Raw genomic sequence first — 12,571 nt, forward strand, 5'->3', positions numbered from 1 at the left:
ATGGCCCATCACTATCATCCTGGCTCCTTACAGGCTCCTTACTTTAGGACTTTCAAACTTGAATTCCTCTTAAGTCCTTTGGCAAGACAACACACACCTTCATCCTGAAGATGGTTCTCCTCCAGGCTGTCAAGAAAAAGGGAGAAAATCCAGTTCATATGGTCACATTTGTTATGGAAGATGACGTTGATAAGGATTAAACTGCCTGCCCCCCAGTTAGAAAATCCGACATCTGAAAATCTATATTTAGCAGATGAAGTAAGAACAGATACAGTAAGAGTATGAGGGATTTCAACTCCAGGGCCATCTCTGGGAGAGAATTCACCCCAGGGCTCTTCCACATAAAAGGTACCCTCATGTCCCCAGGGTCTAATATCCTTTTTCCCTTTCTTACTAACAGAAGCTTCCTTCTATTTGGGCAACCACGTGTCTGGTAGAAAAACTACATCTCCCACTCTCCACTATAGCCAGGGACAGCCACACGGCCACTAGCACAGAGGGGAAGTTGACAGATGGGGCTCCTGGAAAGGAGGAGCGTGGGGCGCCTTGGCAGCTCAGTCGGTTAAGCATCTGACTCTTGGTTTCAGCTCAGGACATGATCTCACGGTTCTTGGGCTTGAGCCCTGCATTGGGCTCTGTGCTGACAGTGAGGAGCCTACTTGGGATTCTCTCTCTCCCCGACCCTCCCTTGCTTGTGTTCTCTCTCGCTCTCAAAATAAATAAATTTGAAAAATAAAAATAAAAATAAAAGGGAGAGCTGGCCTGGGCCTCCCGCCCTCCCTGGATACGCAGCCTGGATCTGGGAACACAGAATAGTGTTGCAGGGTCATCAGCCCTCTGGTGACCAGGAGGCAACCAACCACGGCTTCAGGTGAAGCTACAGACTGGGGACCCCTGCTGGCCTCCCGGAGCCATTACACCAGCCCTAGGCCACAGGCCTCCAGACTGGCTGGATGTGAAATAAATCAATCATTTACTGGTTTGAGCCACTGTACAGAGAGTTGTTCTCTCCCCTGCAGCCCAGTGTGGTCATAACGGATACACTCAATGGCCAGGCCTGCCTCTAACAAGAATTTCCAGGTGGTAAAGTCCAGTCGGGATATAATCAATGGGACTCTGGCTAAGCTACCCCACCACAATATCCATTTTGTGACACTGATCACCGGTTTCAACGGCCTTCTGCTTCCTGGAGAAATCAGCCTATGTGTCTCCCTGATCTAATCAGGATCTAATCAGAACATGTCATAAGAAGACCCAGCTAGTGGCATCTAAAGGTCAGGAGACTCAGAATCAGTTTCAGGTCACCAGTGTAAGTACCATCTATATAGCTCACCTTTGAACTTGCCCCACACCCCACTCCACCTTCCAAGGTGACCCTCATTCTACTCTCCAAGATGCTTAGGCACTCCACCTCACTTAGAATCAACAAAAATGTGGGGCACCTGGGTAGCTTAATCGGTTAAGCGTCTGACTTCGGCTCACAGCACGATATCGACGTTTGTGAGTTCGAGCCCCACATCGGGCCCTGCACTGTGCAGAGCCCTCTCCTTCGAGCCTCTGTCTCCCTCTCTCTGCCCCTCCCCTGCTCACGCTCACTCGCTCAGAAATAAACGTTTTTAAAAAATAAAATAGAATCTGGGGAAGGAACACCTGCGTTTGAAAAAGACTTCACACACATAACAATATATGCTTTCCAGTCGGAAGCAGTCAACCCCTCATTTTGCAGGTAAGAAACCTGGGATTCAGAGATTATGATTTAACTCACCAGAGATCACAGCAGGCCTTGAGGCTCAGCCTGCTCGATTCCGGAGTCTCTGGCCTCAACCATTAGGCCACGTGGAGGCAGTATATGAAGCAACAAACCAGTTGCTTTTAATTCCATTAAAAGAATGAGCACCTACGTGTCAAGCTCTATAAGCTTCATGCCACCCAGGATGTAGAAAGACAAACCCAACAGCCCAACCACTAAGTCATCCGCCTCTGCTTCATCTGCGTCCATGGGTGAGGCCAGGGAAGGAGGAAAGGGTGTTATCTGCCTCCTCAGAGCAGGGAACCCCTCGACTCACCAGAGTTCTTCCAGGGTCACGTTCTTTTCCAACATTAACGCCAAGGCTTGAGCCCCCACACTGCCAATGTCGTTTCCCACCAGGCTGGATGCAATCAAGGAACAAAAACACATTGGAGCAGGGAGGGACCTCAGAGATAAGCTGACCCGGGAAGGGCAAAATGCACGACCCACGTAACCTCACATCCGGGTCTGTTTCATTCAGGCATGACTAACTGACTAAGGTGCTCATTTTCATTAAGCTAAGAAGCAGCCTTAGAATTCTTTCCAACATGATGTCCTGGGTGTAGCCATTATTCCTGGGCTGCAGCTGGTCCTTCAGATAAAATATATCTGATCCAGGGGCGCCTGGGCAGCTCAGTCAGTTGGGCATCCAACTCTTGATTTCAGCTCAGGTCATGATCTCATAGTTCGTGGGTTCAAGCCCTGTGTTGGGCTCTGTGCTGTGTAAGCGTGGAGCCTGCTCGGAATTCTCTCTCCCTCTCTCTCTCTCCTTCCTCCACAATGCATGCATGCACACATTCTCTCTCTCTCCCCCTCTCTCTCTCTCTCCCTCCCTCTCTCTCTCTCTCCTCTCTCTCTTTCCCTCTCTCAAAACAGACCTAAAATTTTTTTTAAATATATCTGACCCAGCCCCAAACCTTCAATTAACAGATAGGGAATCAAGACCCGTAAGGGGAGAAGGGACATCTCCAAAGTCACCCAGAAAGACTCAAGGGTCCTGACCCCAAATCCAAGGCTCTTCATTTTCTCATCCCGCTGCCCAACATGGGGGGCTGAGAACAAAGTTCAATCGAATGAAGGACTCTCAGAAACGGCCCAGGACCCCCTCTTCATTCTGGTTCCCTGTGACCCCGCGGACCCCAGAGCTTACCTGAGCCACCTCAAGCTCTGGTGATCGCCCAAGGCTTCAGCCAAGGCCCGGGCCCCGTCATCACCCACCTTGTTGCCCCAGAACCTAAAAAGGCCAACAGACTGTGTCATTTGGTCAGGGAGTCACTGCTATGTGCTCTAGAATATGCATGAACAGTGTCCTTCCTCTCGCAGGCCCTGCTCAGAGGGGCAGGACCACCCAATTCCAGAAAGATCTCAGTGGGGCTCCTAGGCCCCAGCCAAATGGACCTGCCTCCACCTTTTGGGAGGGACGGCCAAACTGCATTCATTTTTCTGTCAGACTCTTAGAGAATAGTTGAGGCCCCACCCAGCGCATGTCCTCAGGGACAAGGAACTCGCTCTCAAAGGCAGCCCACGGCGTGGTGCCATTTTCCCTGCCCCCCGACATTTAGGTCAGAGCTGCTTCCTGGTGCCTGCTACCCACAGGTCCTCAATGACCCTCTGTGGGCGCCCAAAACAAGCCTCACTCTCGTCCCCCAAGCCAGCTCCCTCTCTCGCTCTCCCCTCGGTCCCCCGTTTCCTCACGCCGTCACACCTCCTGGGTCATCCCCCTCAGCCCCACCGAAATTTGGAAACCCCCCTTTTCAAAGGCGGAGCCCAACTCATGCCTCAGGACCTGGCTGTTTCACACATGGGAAGCGAGCGGGCCCAGGCCCGTCTGCGCACAAGTGAGCAACGCTAGCTGAACTCGGGTGTTCACCACGCTTTCGCTCGTTTGGTAAATGTTTATTGGGCTTTGGCTGTGTGCCAGCTCTGCTCTGTGCCGCTGGGGAGAGAGTGAGAAGCTGTGTCAGAGGTAAAACCCCGGAATAGCCTAAATGGGGCCGGACATCCTGCCGGTGGAAGGCCAGTCGGCTAATCTTTCAAAAATGAAGTTGTGGGGCGCCTGGGTGGCTCAGTCGGTTGGGCGTCCGACTTCAGCTCAGGTCATGATCTCGCGGTTGGTGGGTTCGAGCCCCGCGTCGGGCTCTGTGCTGACAGCTCAGAGCCTGGAGCCTGCTTCGGATTCTGTGTCTCCCTCTCTCTTTGACCCTCCCCTGCTCACGCTGTCGCTCTCTTTCTCTCAGAAATAAATAAAAACATTTTAAAAATTTAAAAATGAAGTCATTACGGTACGAAAGATACACTGTGAGGCAAGCGAAAACAAAACCTCCATTCAGAACACTCCATATCCTACGGTGGTGTCTGGGCGGGGTTAGCACAGTGCCTGGAGCAGACAGGTGCCTTAATAAATAGGTGTTGCAAGAGAACACCCCACATACACTGGCTGTGCCCTCGAGCAGGAGCGGGGCTAGCAGGCCTGGGCCCACCCTCGTCCTGGGCTCTGTGCTCCTAGGAACGCGGCTCATGCCGACCCCTGAAGCCGATCCCTGAAGCAACACGGTCCTACTCATAGCTGCAGCTGAGCTTGTGGGCGGCTTGCCTGCCGAGGAAATGGGTTGGGCCCTAAGGTGAGGCTGTCTTCCTACAGTCTTGGGTTCTCAAACTCCCATTTCTCGTCAGATGGATCCCAGCTCTCACCGTAAGACAGGACAGGAGCGGGGCTCCCGGGGACTGCCCGGATGCAAGCCGGGGGGGGGCGTCACTTAGCCACCAGAGGAAGCCCCCCCGCCAACACACACACACATCCTCTGGGGACCTGTGGTCTGTGGGACTGCCCTCCCAGCCTGTGTCTGACTCCTGTCCAGTCACTGGAAGGCCCGGCCCGGCCCTGTAGCCACGAGCGCTCTGAAGGACCTGGCGCGGCCCCCTCCCGTCCTGGGTCCCGTCTCCAGCCTGGTCCACCTGCATCTCTTTCCTTGATTCTCACCCCTAGGGTGGGGCCCAGGCGATGGCATTCTTCAGAAGCTCCCAAAGGTGAGAGGCACAGCCCTAGCCCCAGCGAGGACCAGAGGGCTTCCTGCCACCCACTCATGGGCACTGCCCACCCCTACCCCCACACCCTGAACTTCCTGTTTATCGAGTGAAAGGCAAGCACTGAGGCAGCCACGGGCCACCCACTCTCTCCCACTGCCTCTAGGGCCTTCCTGCTAGAAGATTTCACCTGCCTCCAAATCTCCCAACCCGCCCCCATGGGGGTCCCTCTGCCCCAGAAGCCAACCTACCCCAAGAACTGCAGGGAGGCGTTGGCTCTGAGCCCGTCGGCCAGCACCTGGGCTCCCGAGGCAGTGATGTGGTTATTGCCCAGCCTGGAAAAGAAGGCAGGAAGGCTGAAGGCGTGCCGGACCTGGGGTGCCAGTGCCCAGAAGGCCAGGGGCTGGGGGGGTAAGCATGCCCCAGATACGGGAATGTGGAGAAAAGCTTTGAGGACCTCTCTGCCGGGCACGGAAGCCTGGCTTCTTCCTGCCGGTCAGACTCCCTGAGTGTGATTCTGTCCCTGCTTGGCGATCTTACTCAATCGTGACTCCCGCTACTTCATTTTCCAGCCGCAAAGGGGAAAAAGAGGGGAGGGACCTGTTTTGCAAAGCAGCGTGACAGGTAGGGGCAGCATGCCGCACCATAGAAGGTGGTTTCCCCAGGGGAGGGAGGGTGACTCACTGTCACAGCTTTTCCTCCCGGCTCAGCCCCCAGCTGGTGCCGGGCTCCACGCCCCCAGCAGCTTTCCTGGGTGCACTGTTGCTGCAGGGTGCATTCACCTGTTCCGCCCAAGCCTCTGGGAGAGGGCAGGGCATTCTGCTGAGCAGGGGGGAGGTGGGGGGAGGGTTCAGCCGTACCCAGATACCTCGGAGAACTTTGGAGAGGTCCCCAGAACTCTTACTCACAACCCCAGGCTTCCTGGAATTAACAATACACTTCCCTCTTTTTAGAGAACTTTCACACCCTTGCAGCCGCCCTGGCCCACAACAATCCGGCAGGGCGGGCGCTATGATCCTCTACAAGAAGAGGCAGGGTGGCCTCCCACACCTCGGACCACAGGCTGTGGAACTACGGGCCCCTGCCGCTGTGCTGGGAAATTCAAGGTCACTTCCCATGGGCTGCTCCCAGCCATTGTCTGGGAGACACAAGGCTCTGCAGGCAGATCTGGCTGGAGGACTTCCCCACAGCCTTCAGTGCTCTCAGAACTGCCCTGAAGTCTAGAAACTTCCTCCTAGCCTTCCTATCTTCCCTCTCCCTCTCGCTCAGGGTGAGACCTGCGCCGAGCTGCGGGCAGTCGGCTGACTCTCCCAACCACCCCCAGCCCCCTTCCCCACTCCGCTTCAGAGGCACTTTTCCCGACAAATAGTTCCACCCTATCCCTCCTGGGAGGGCTGAAGTACCATACGGTAAACACGCTGAGAATTTACACGATCACCCACCATCTGATAGCCTCTAAGCTCGTTCCCTAAAGCACGGACTAGATCGTGCCAGCTTTCTGTGTATCCTAACCCATTTAACCGTTACAACAACCTAGGAGGAAGCTGCAATTATTATCGACATTTTACAGAAGGGAAAACAGTCCCAGAGGCACGGGGCTGACCCAAGGTCACACAACAAATGAGGATTCAAATCTCAGGGATCCTAGATCCAAACCTCAGTTGGTCTGGCCCCGGAGCCCCATGCTCTCTCAATTATTCTGCTATACCAGCCCAAAACCCAGGCCTCGAATTCTGAGCATAGTACCTTCCCACGACCCCACAGCCCTCCCTGGGGATAGGCCGGCCCCCGCTCTGGCCACAGCCGCTCTCAGCATTCTGAGTCTGGGGGAGCAGGCGGTAGCAACAGAAGAGAGTCCTTTGGGGGGCGCCTGGGGGGCTCATCAGTTAAGCATCCAATTCTTGACGTTGGCTCGGGTCATGATCTCGCAGTTCGTGAGTTCAAGCCCGGTATCAGGCTCTGCACTGACAGCGCAGAGCCTGCTTGGGATTCTGTCTCCCTCTCTCTCTGCCCCTCCCCTTCTTGCTTGCTCTCTCTCTCTCTCTCAAAATAAATTAAATTTAAAAACACTAAAAAGAAGAGAGCCCGTTGTACAGAACGGCCCCTCTGGGGTTGGTCTCAGCAGCCCTGCCTGAGACTGGGCTACACAGTTAGCAATTTCAGCACAGCAGCTCCCAACCCCAAACCCAGCCCAGCAGGTACCAAGAATAGACGAGAGCAATTGTTTACTTTGTCTTCTTTCACTGCCACATACATCCAGGAAGCAAGAAGATCCCAGGGAGAAAGAGAAGCCAGGCTGACCCCGGGGACCAGCAAGCGAGGTGACTGAATGGTGTCATGTGGGAGAGAGACTCCCGCTGAGCCAGGAAGGTCAGGAGCAGCAGAAAGGCGGACTTCACAGACTGGAGTGCAAAGCCGGCACCCACCGAGCAGGGAGAGGACCTTCTAAGAGCTTTCCAGTGCCTGGCTGCCTGCTTCATGCCTCCCCTCATAGCATGTGTTCAATCAACCTCAGGGACCCCGGTAACCCCAGACAGCTTCTGACACTCATAGACACAGGGAGGGAAAAGCTCCTAGAAACCCTCTTATGCCCTAGGGGCCAAAGACCAAAGGGCAGGAAGCCCTCGGCAGAGCCCGTCCCCAGTCTGCGGGGGAGGTCACATTAGTGGAACGCTGCTCAAAGAGGATGCTGCCCCTGATCCAGCCAGGGGATCACGAGCCCAGTAGGGCCCGAGCCAAGGCCAGGACCAGACCTAATGGACTCAGCTCTGGAGATGCGAAAAGTGGTTCCCAAGGATCAGGCAAGCCCTGGGCTCACCTCAACGCCAAGAAGTTCCGCCTGCACACGAGGAGCCTCGCCACGGACTGTGCACAGCCATCAGTCAGTTTGTTGTTGAAGAGACTGGAAAGTTCCAAAGGAGAGGAGACGTGGAGACCCAGCACAGTGGGCAGGGACCACCCCAGGCCCAGGGTAGCCCGTTCCCTCAACCCGGGAGTCACCTGCACCCTCCGACCACACCAACGCCCTCACCCCGGCTGCCGCCCAAACGGCACCACCTGGAGCGTGGCCCGGGGCCCGACGTCTACCGCCTGAGCTGACTTACGCTAACTTCTGCAGCTGCTCACAGTGAAGGGCACACTCGACGAGCTTGCAGACTCCTAGGTCTGAGATATTGTTATCTCGCAAGCTANAAAAAAAAGACAACTAGATTTGGAAAGTGGAGCTGATAAGAGAAAAATAAACAAAACCCTACAAGAGACTTTGGCTCATGCCCAAAGTGCCAGCATCTGTGTTTCTGGGGACCCCCGCCAGGGCTGAGCACCCCAGGAAAGAGGAGACGGCGCCATCCCTGGGGGTCAGGGTGCTGACGTCGTGCACTACATGGGGGACTGCGCGGGGGGGGCAGGGGTGCCCAGAGCTCCTGCTGAAGAACACTGGAGCCCTGGTGGGGTTCCTGGCACCTCTGACACTCCTTTCGGGGCGGCACTCCCCCAAACTCACCTGATCACAAGATCTTCAGGAAGCATCCCTAAAATACAAACTCTGAGGTCCTTTCCCCAGCAGCTGGCAATTGGGGGGAGGGGGGGGCCGGGATCTGTGAATGTTAACAACGTGCCTAGGATTCTTTACCCTCGGGCAGATCTGGGAGACCCTGACTTAAAGGTTAACCCCTTGGAGATCTGGAATCTTCCCGCAGTGGAAACGCTGATCCTTAGCAGCCACTTACTAGCTATTTGCTGGTCCTTTATAAAAGGGGAAGGTGGTATACCCAGCCTCGCCTGGTTGAGGAGAGGACTTAAAGAAACAGCACTCACAGAGCCCTGGGAGTGCTGGCACAGGCAGAAGCTACCTGTAATCACGGCTGCTCGCACGTGTGGGCCATCTGATGTGCCAGCACCGACCCAAGCACTCCCGGAGAGTAAAGGTGTTTAATCCTCACCACAGCCCATGACGTTGGTACTATTAAGATGTCCATTAGAGGGAAGGAAATTGAGGCATCGACAAGTGAAGTGACTTTGCCAAGGTTGCACAGCACCTAAAGGATCTGGTCCCCGGGGTGGTCTGGCTCCAAAGCCCACCCTTAAGCCTGACATCGCACACTTCTGCCCCAAGGCCCCCTGTGGGCTCCTGGAGCCGTGATTTTCAGGCTGCAGGCTGTGACCCTTTGGCGGGCATGAAATTGACCTCAAAGGTCCTGAGCAGCATTTTTAAAAGAGAAAAAGAACGGAAGACTACAGACTGCATCAGAGTTCGCATGGGCAAGTCATTTTGTGAAGCTTTTGTTTAGATTGCCTGCGTGTCCATTTCCACCTTCTCTCTCACTGTGGGTCACAGCCAAAACATTTTGAAAGTCAGAACGCTAGAGTCAGAGCCAGGGCCTAAAGAAATCTAGATGGGGGTACTTTGTAGACAGACTTCCTGGAGGCTGAGGGCTTGTTTCTGTTGGCATGGAAACATTTCAAGTGGGAGAGATACAGCATGGCTCTGGGGGAGAGGAGCCCCTCCTCGCCAGCCTCTGTCTCTCTGTCTCTGTCTCTCTCTGTCTCTCTCTCTGTCTCTCTCTCTGTCTCTCTCTCTGTCTCTCGCTCTCTCTCTCACACACACACACACACAGGAAATGCCTGACCTCCAGATCATTTCCCCTCCCACATAATGCTGGCAATTTCAGTGTGGAGCGTAAAGAGCGGTAGAGCTTGGTCAAGGTCTTTTATCGCTCATGTAAAATCAAGCCAGTTCCCACAGACCGGCTGTTTTCACAGGGTGGCTTGGACTCCTTGGAGCAGTATCCCCAGGGACGTCAGTGAGAAAACACAGATCCCCAGACTAGGGAGCGAGAATCGCTGGGGGCAGGCTTCCGAATCTGCATGTCTACAGGCTCCTCTGCATCTCTAGGCTGAGCACTGTCACGGGAGCATCCTCGTCTTCCTCTAGAAATGGAGAGAGACCTCTAGCCTCCCCTCAACCCTATGACACGTCCTGGGAGTGACATGGCTTTCCCGAGGAGAATCCATTCATTCCAGGGGTGGACTGATCTAGAAGGATCATCCCGGCCAGTGGTTCCTGACCTCTGGGGGGGTTCGAGGACCCCTTTGAGAACTGGGGGTTCAGTATCCACAAGAATGTCCATACATAAGTCTATCAGGTCTCAGACTTCCTGAGTGAACATATGGTGATTCCTCCTTCCTGGGGAAATAGAGTATTGTGCTGGCCATCTTTCCATTTGTCCGGCCAGATCCGCCTTCCCCTCTCTACCTGACTCTTGGTCCCGCGCTGAGTCTTGGGTGGTCAAGGCAAGAACAGGAAGAGGAGTAAGAGCCAGGGTTTATTCCCCCAGACCCCACCCTTCCAGCTTTCTGTGACCTCAGTTCCTATCAGGCAGCCTCCTCCACACCTGTCCCCCAGCTCTGCCCCTCCAGGCCTGAGGACAGTGACAGTCCCATCCCCACCCCAACCCCCAACCCCCCAGTCACTGGCCCCAGGACTGTGCACTGTCTCTTCTCACTCTTCCTGACTACTGCCCAATCCCTTCTAAACAGTCCGTTTATTAAGCTCTCTACGAATCACCCAATTTAAATGTGTCATCTGTTTCCTCCTGATATATTTATAACACACATTACCTATAACGTACATGTTAACTATTATTACATTATACTTATAAACTTACGCCCGCGGTCCCTATGGAAAGGATAACACAGGCCACCACACAATTTTCTTAGAATGTTTGCTCCCAAGAGGAAAAAGTCTTAACGCTCTGGCCCAGAGAAGGTACATCGTCCTAATATATTCAAGGAGAGGCTTGTCCCTGGCCTTGGGGCAAATGAGGTCACCTGGGATAGACTGAAAGCCCTGGAGGGCTGTGAGTCTATCTTAACCTTAGGCGACAGCTTCTGCTTTTTCAGAGGTTTTCAACAGGGAGCAGGACATCCTCTTTCGAGGTTGAAAGGGAAGTTGGGGAGTCTGCTGAAGGCTGGCCACCAGACCCGGGCATGCCCTTTGCTGTCACGTGGCCCACGGGTGCGGGAACAGTCATTCCAAAGGGGGAAGCATCCCACCTTCAGATGGGGGGCTGGGAGCAGTACAGGTGATGGCCAAAGTCTCATCTGGACCCGGTACCACGTCAGGGCTAAAAGGGCAGGTGGTGGGGCGCCTGGGTGCCTTAGTCGGTTAAGCGTCCGACTTTCGCTTAGGTCATGATCTCGCGGTTCGTGGGTTCGAGCCCCGCGTCGGGCTCTGTGCTGACTGCCAGCTCAGAGCCTGGAGCCTGTTTCAGTCTGTGACTTCCTCTCTCTCTGACCCTCCCCTGCTCACGCTGTCTCTCTCTCTCTCTCTGTCTCCTAGAAATAAATAAAACATTTAAAATAAATAAATAAATAAATAAAAGGGCAGGTGGTACTCCGTAGCCACTTTCTAGCTCTTGGGATCCTGAAACTCTCATCTCATTGGGATTTTAAAATCTCTCGTGGGGCCTAAGTCACCTCTGAACTTTGGCTCATTCCTAATACAAACACTCATTACACAGAACTTTGCACAGCACTTCAAGGTTCTCCTGGAGCCCGAGACCTGTCCATCAATAGGCTGCTTCTGGGGATGAGGTCTATTAATCCCAGCTCTGCCATTTCCTGTGTCACTCTAGACCAGTTACTTTGCTTCTCTGAGCCTCAATTTGAGGACAATGGGGGCCACCTGGGGGCCTGAGTTGGTGGAGCCTCTGACTTCAGCTTAGGTCATGATCTCACAGTTCATGAGTTCAAGTCTCGCATCGGGCTGCATGCTGTCAGCACAGAGCCCGCTTCAGACCTTCTGTCCCCTATCTCTCCCCTGCTCATGCTCGCTTTCTCTCTCTCTCTCTCTCTCTCTCTAAAAAATAAATAAACATTGGGGCGCCTGGGTGGCTCAGTCAGTTAGGCAGCCAACTTTGGCTCAGGTCATGATCTCATGGCTCAAAGGCTAGTGAGTTCAAACCGCCTGTCGAGCACTGCTGACAACTCAGAGCCTGGAGCCTGCTTCTGATTCTGTGCCTCCCTCTCTCTCTACCCCTGCCCTGCTCACGCTCTTGCTCTCTCTATCAAAAATAAGTAAACATTTAAAAATAAATAAATAAACATTAAAACATTTTTTTTTAAGATACTGGGGATAATAACGCCCTTGCCTACAGCCCAGGGTGGTCATGGAGACTACCTGAATTAATTCCAGGAGGCGTGTAACCCAGTGCCTGACACCCGGGACACTCAAAAAACCTGGCTGTCGTTATCCTACGTGGAAACGAAAGAGCAGACCCGGGAAGGGGCTGGGCTGGGGGGAGCACAGAAGGGGTGACTCCTGGGTCCCCGCGCGGTGCTCCCGCAGCCGCATCGTCGGGGCCGCGTTCCCTCCACACGGGCGCCGCCGCCATCCCCCAGCCGCACTCACTAGAGAGCCTTGCACACGCCGAGACACGGCAGCAGCTGCTCCACACCGATGTCCCCTACGGAGTTGTGGTCCAGCTGCAGGGCCACGGGCCGCCGGAGGTGCCGCAGCACGAAGGCCAGGGCGGCACACTCGGCGGGACCCACGCCGCAGAAGGTCAGCTTGAGGTGGCCGACCTTCAGGCCCGNCGTACAGGCTCCGGATGAGCCAGACGAAGCCGGGCATGGCGTGCATGCTCTTGGCCTCCCCAGGCACGGCCGGCGGGATGGAGAGAAAGTGCTTGCGGAGGCCGTGGGACAGACACCAGCGGGCCCAGACCCGGCGCCGGAGCAGGGCCTTCGCGGACGCCC

At 54.7% G+C, this 12,571-nt stretch overlaps 1 protein-coding gene across 1 annotated transcript in view; it reads right to left on the reverse strand.

Annotated features, from left to right (window-relative positions):
- The window catches only part of NOD2 (nucleotide binding oligomerization domain containing 2), a 35,593-nt gene that overhangs the window by 5,586 nt on the left and 17,436 nt on the right, over positions 1-12,571 (reverse strand). Inside the window, 8 exon segments of the mRNA XM_077751291.1 lie at positions 43-126; positions 2,067-2,150; positions 2,940-3,023; positions 5,065-5,148; positions 7,632-7,715; positions 7,918-8,001; positions 12,225-12,410; positions 12,412-12,567. Of these exon segments, the coding sequence (XP_077607417.1) occupies positions 43-126; positions 2,067-2,150; positions 2,940-3,023; positions 5,065-5,148; positions 7,632-7,715; positions 7,918-8,001; positions 12,225-12,410; positions 12,412-12,567 (846 nt within the window).

The sequence above is a fragment of the Crocuta crocuta genome, unplaced genomic scaffold (genome assembly GCF_008692635.1).
Source record: "Crocuta crocuta isolate KB4526 unplaced genomic scaffold, BGI_CrCroc_1.0 scaffold124, whole genome shotgun sequence".
Taxonomy (NCBI): Eukaryota; Metazoa; Chordata; class Mammalia; order Carnivora; family Hyaenidae; genus Crocuta; species Crocuta crocuta.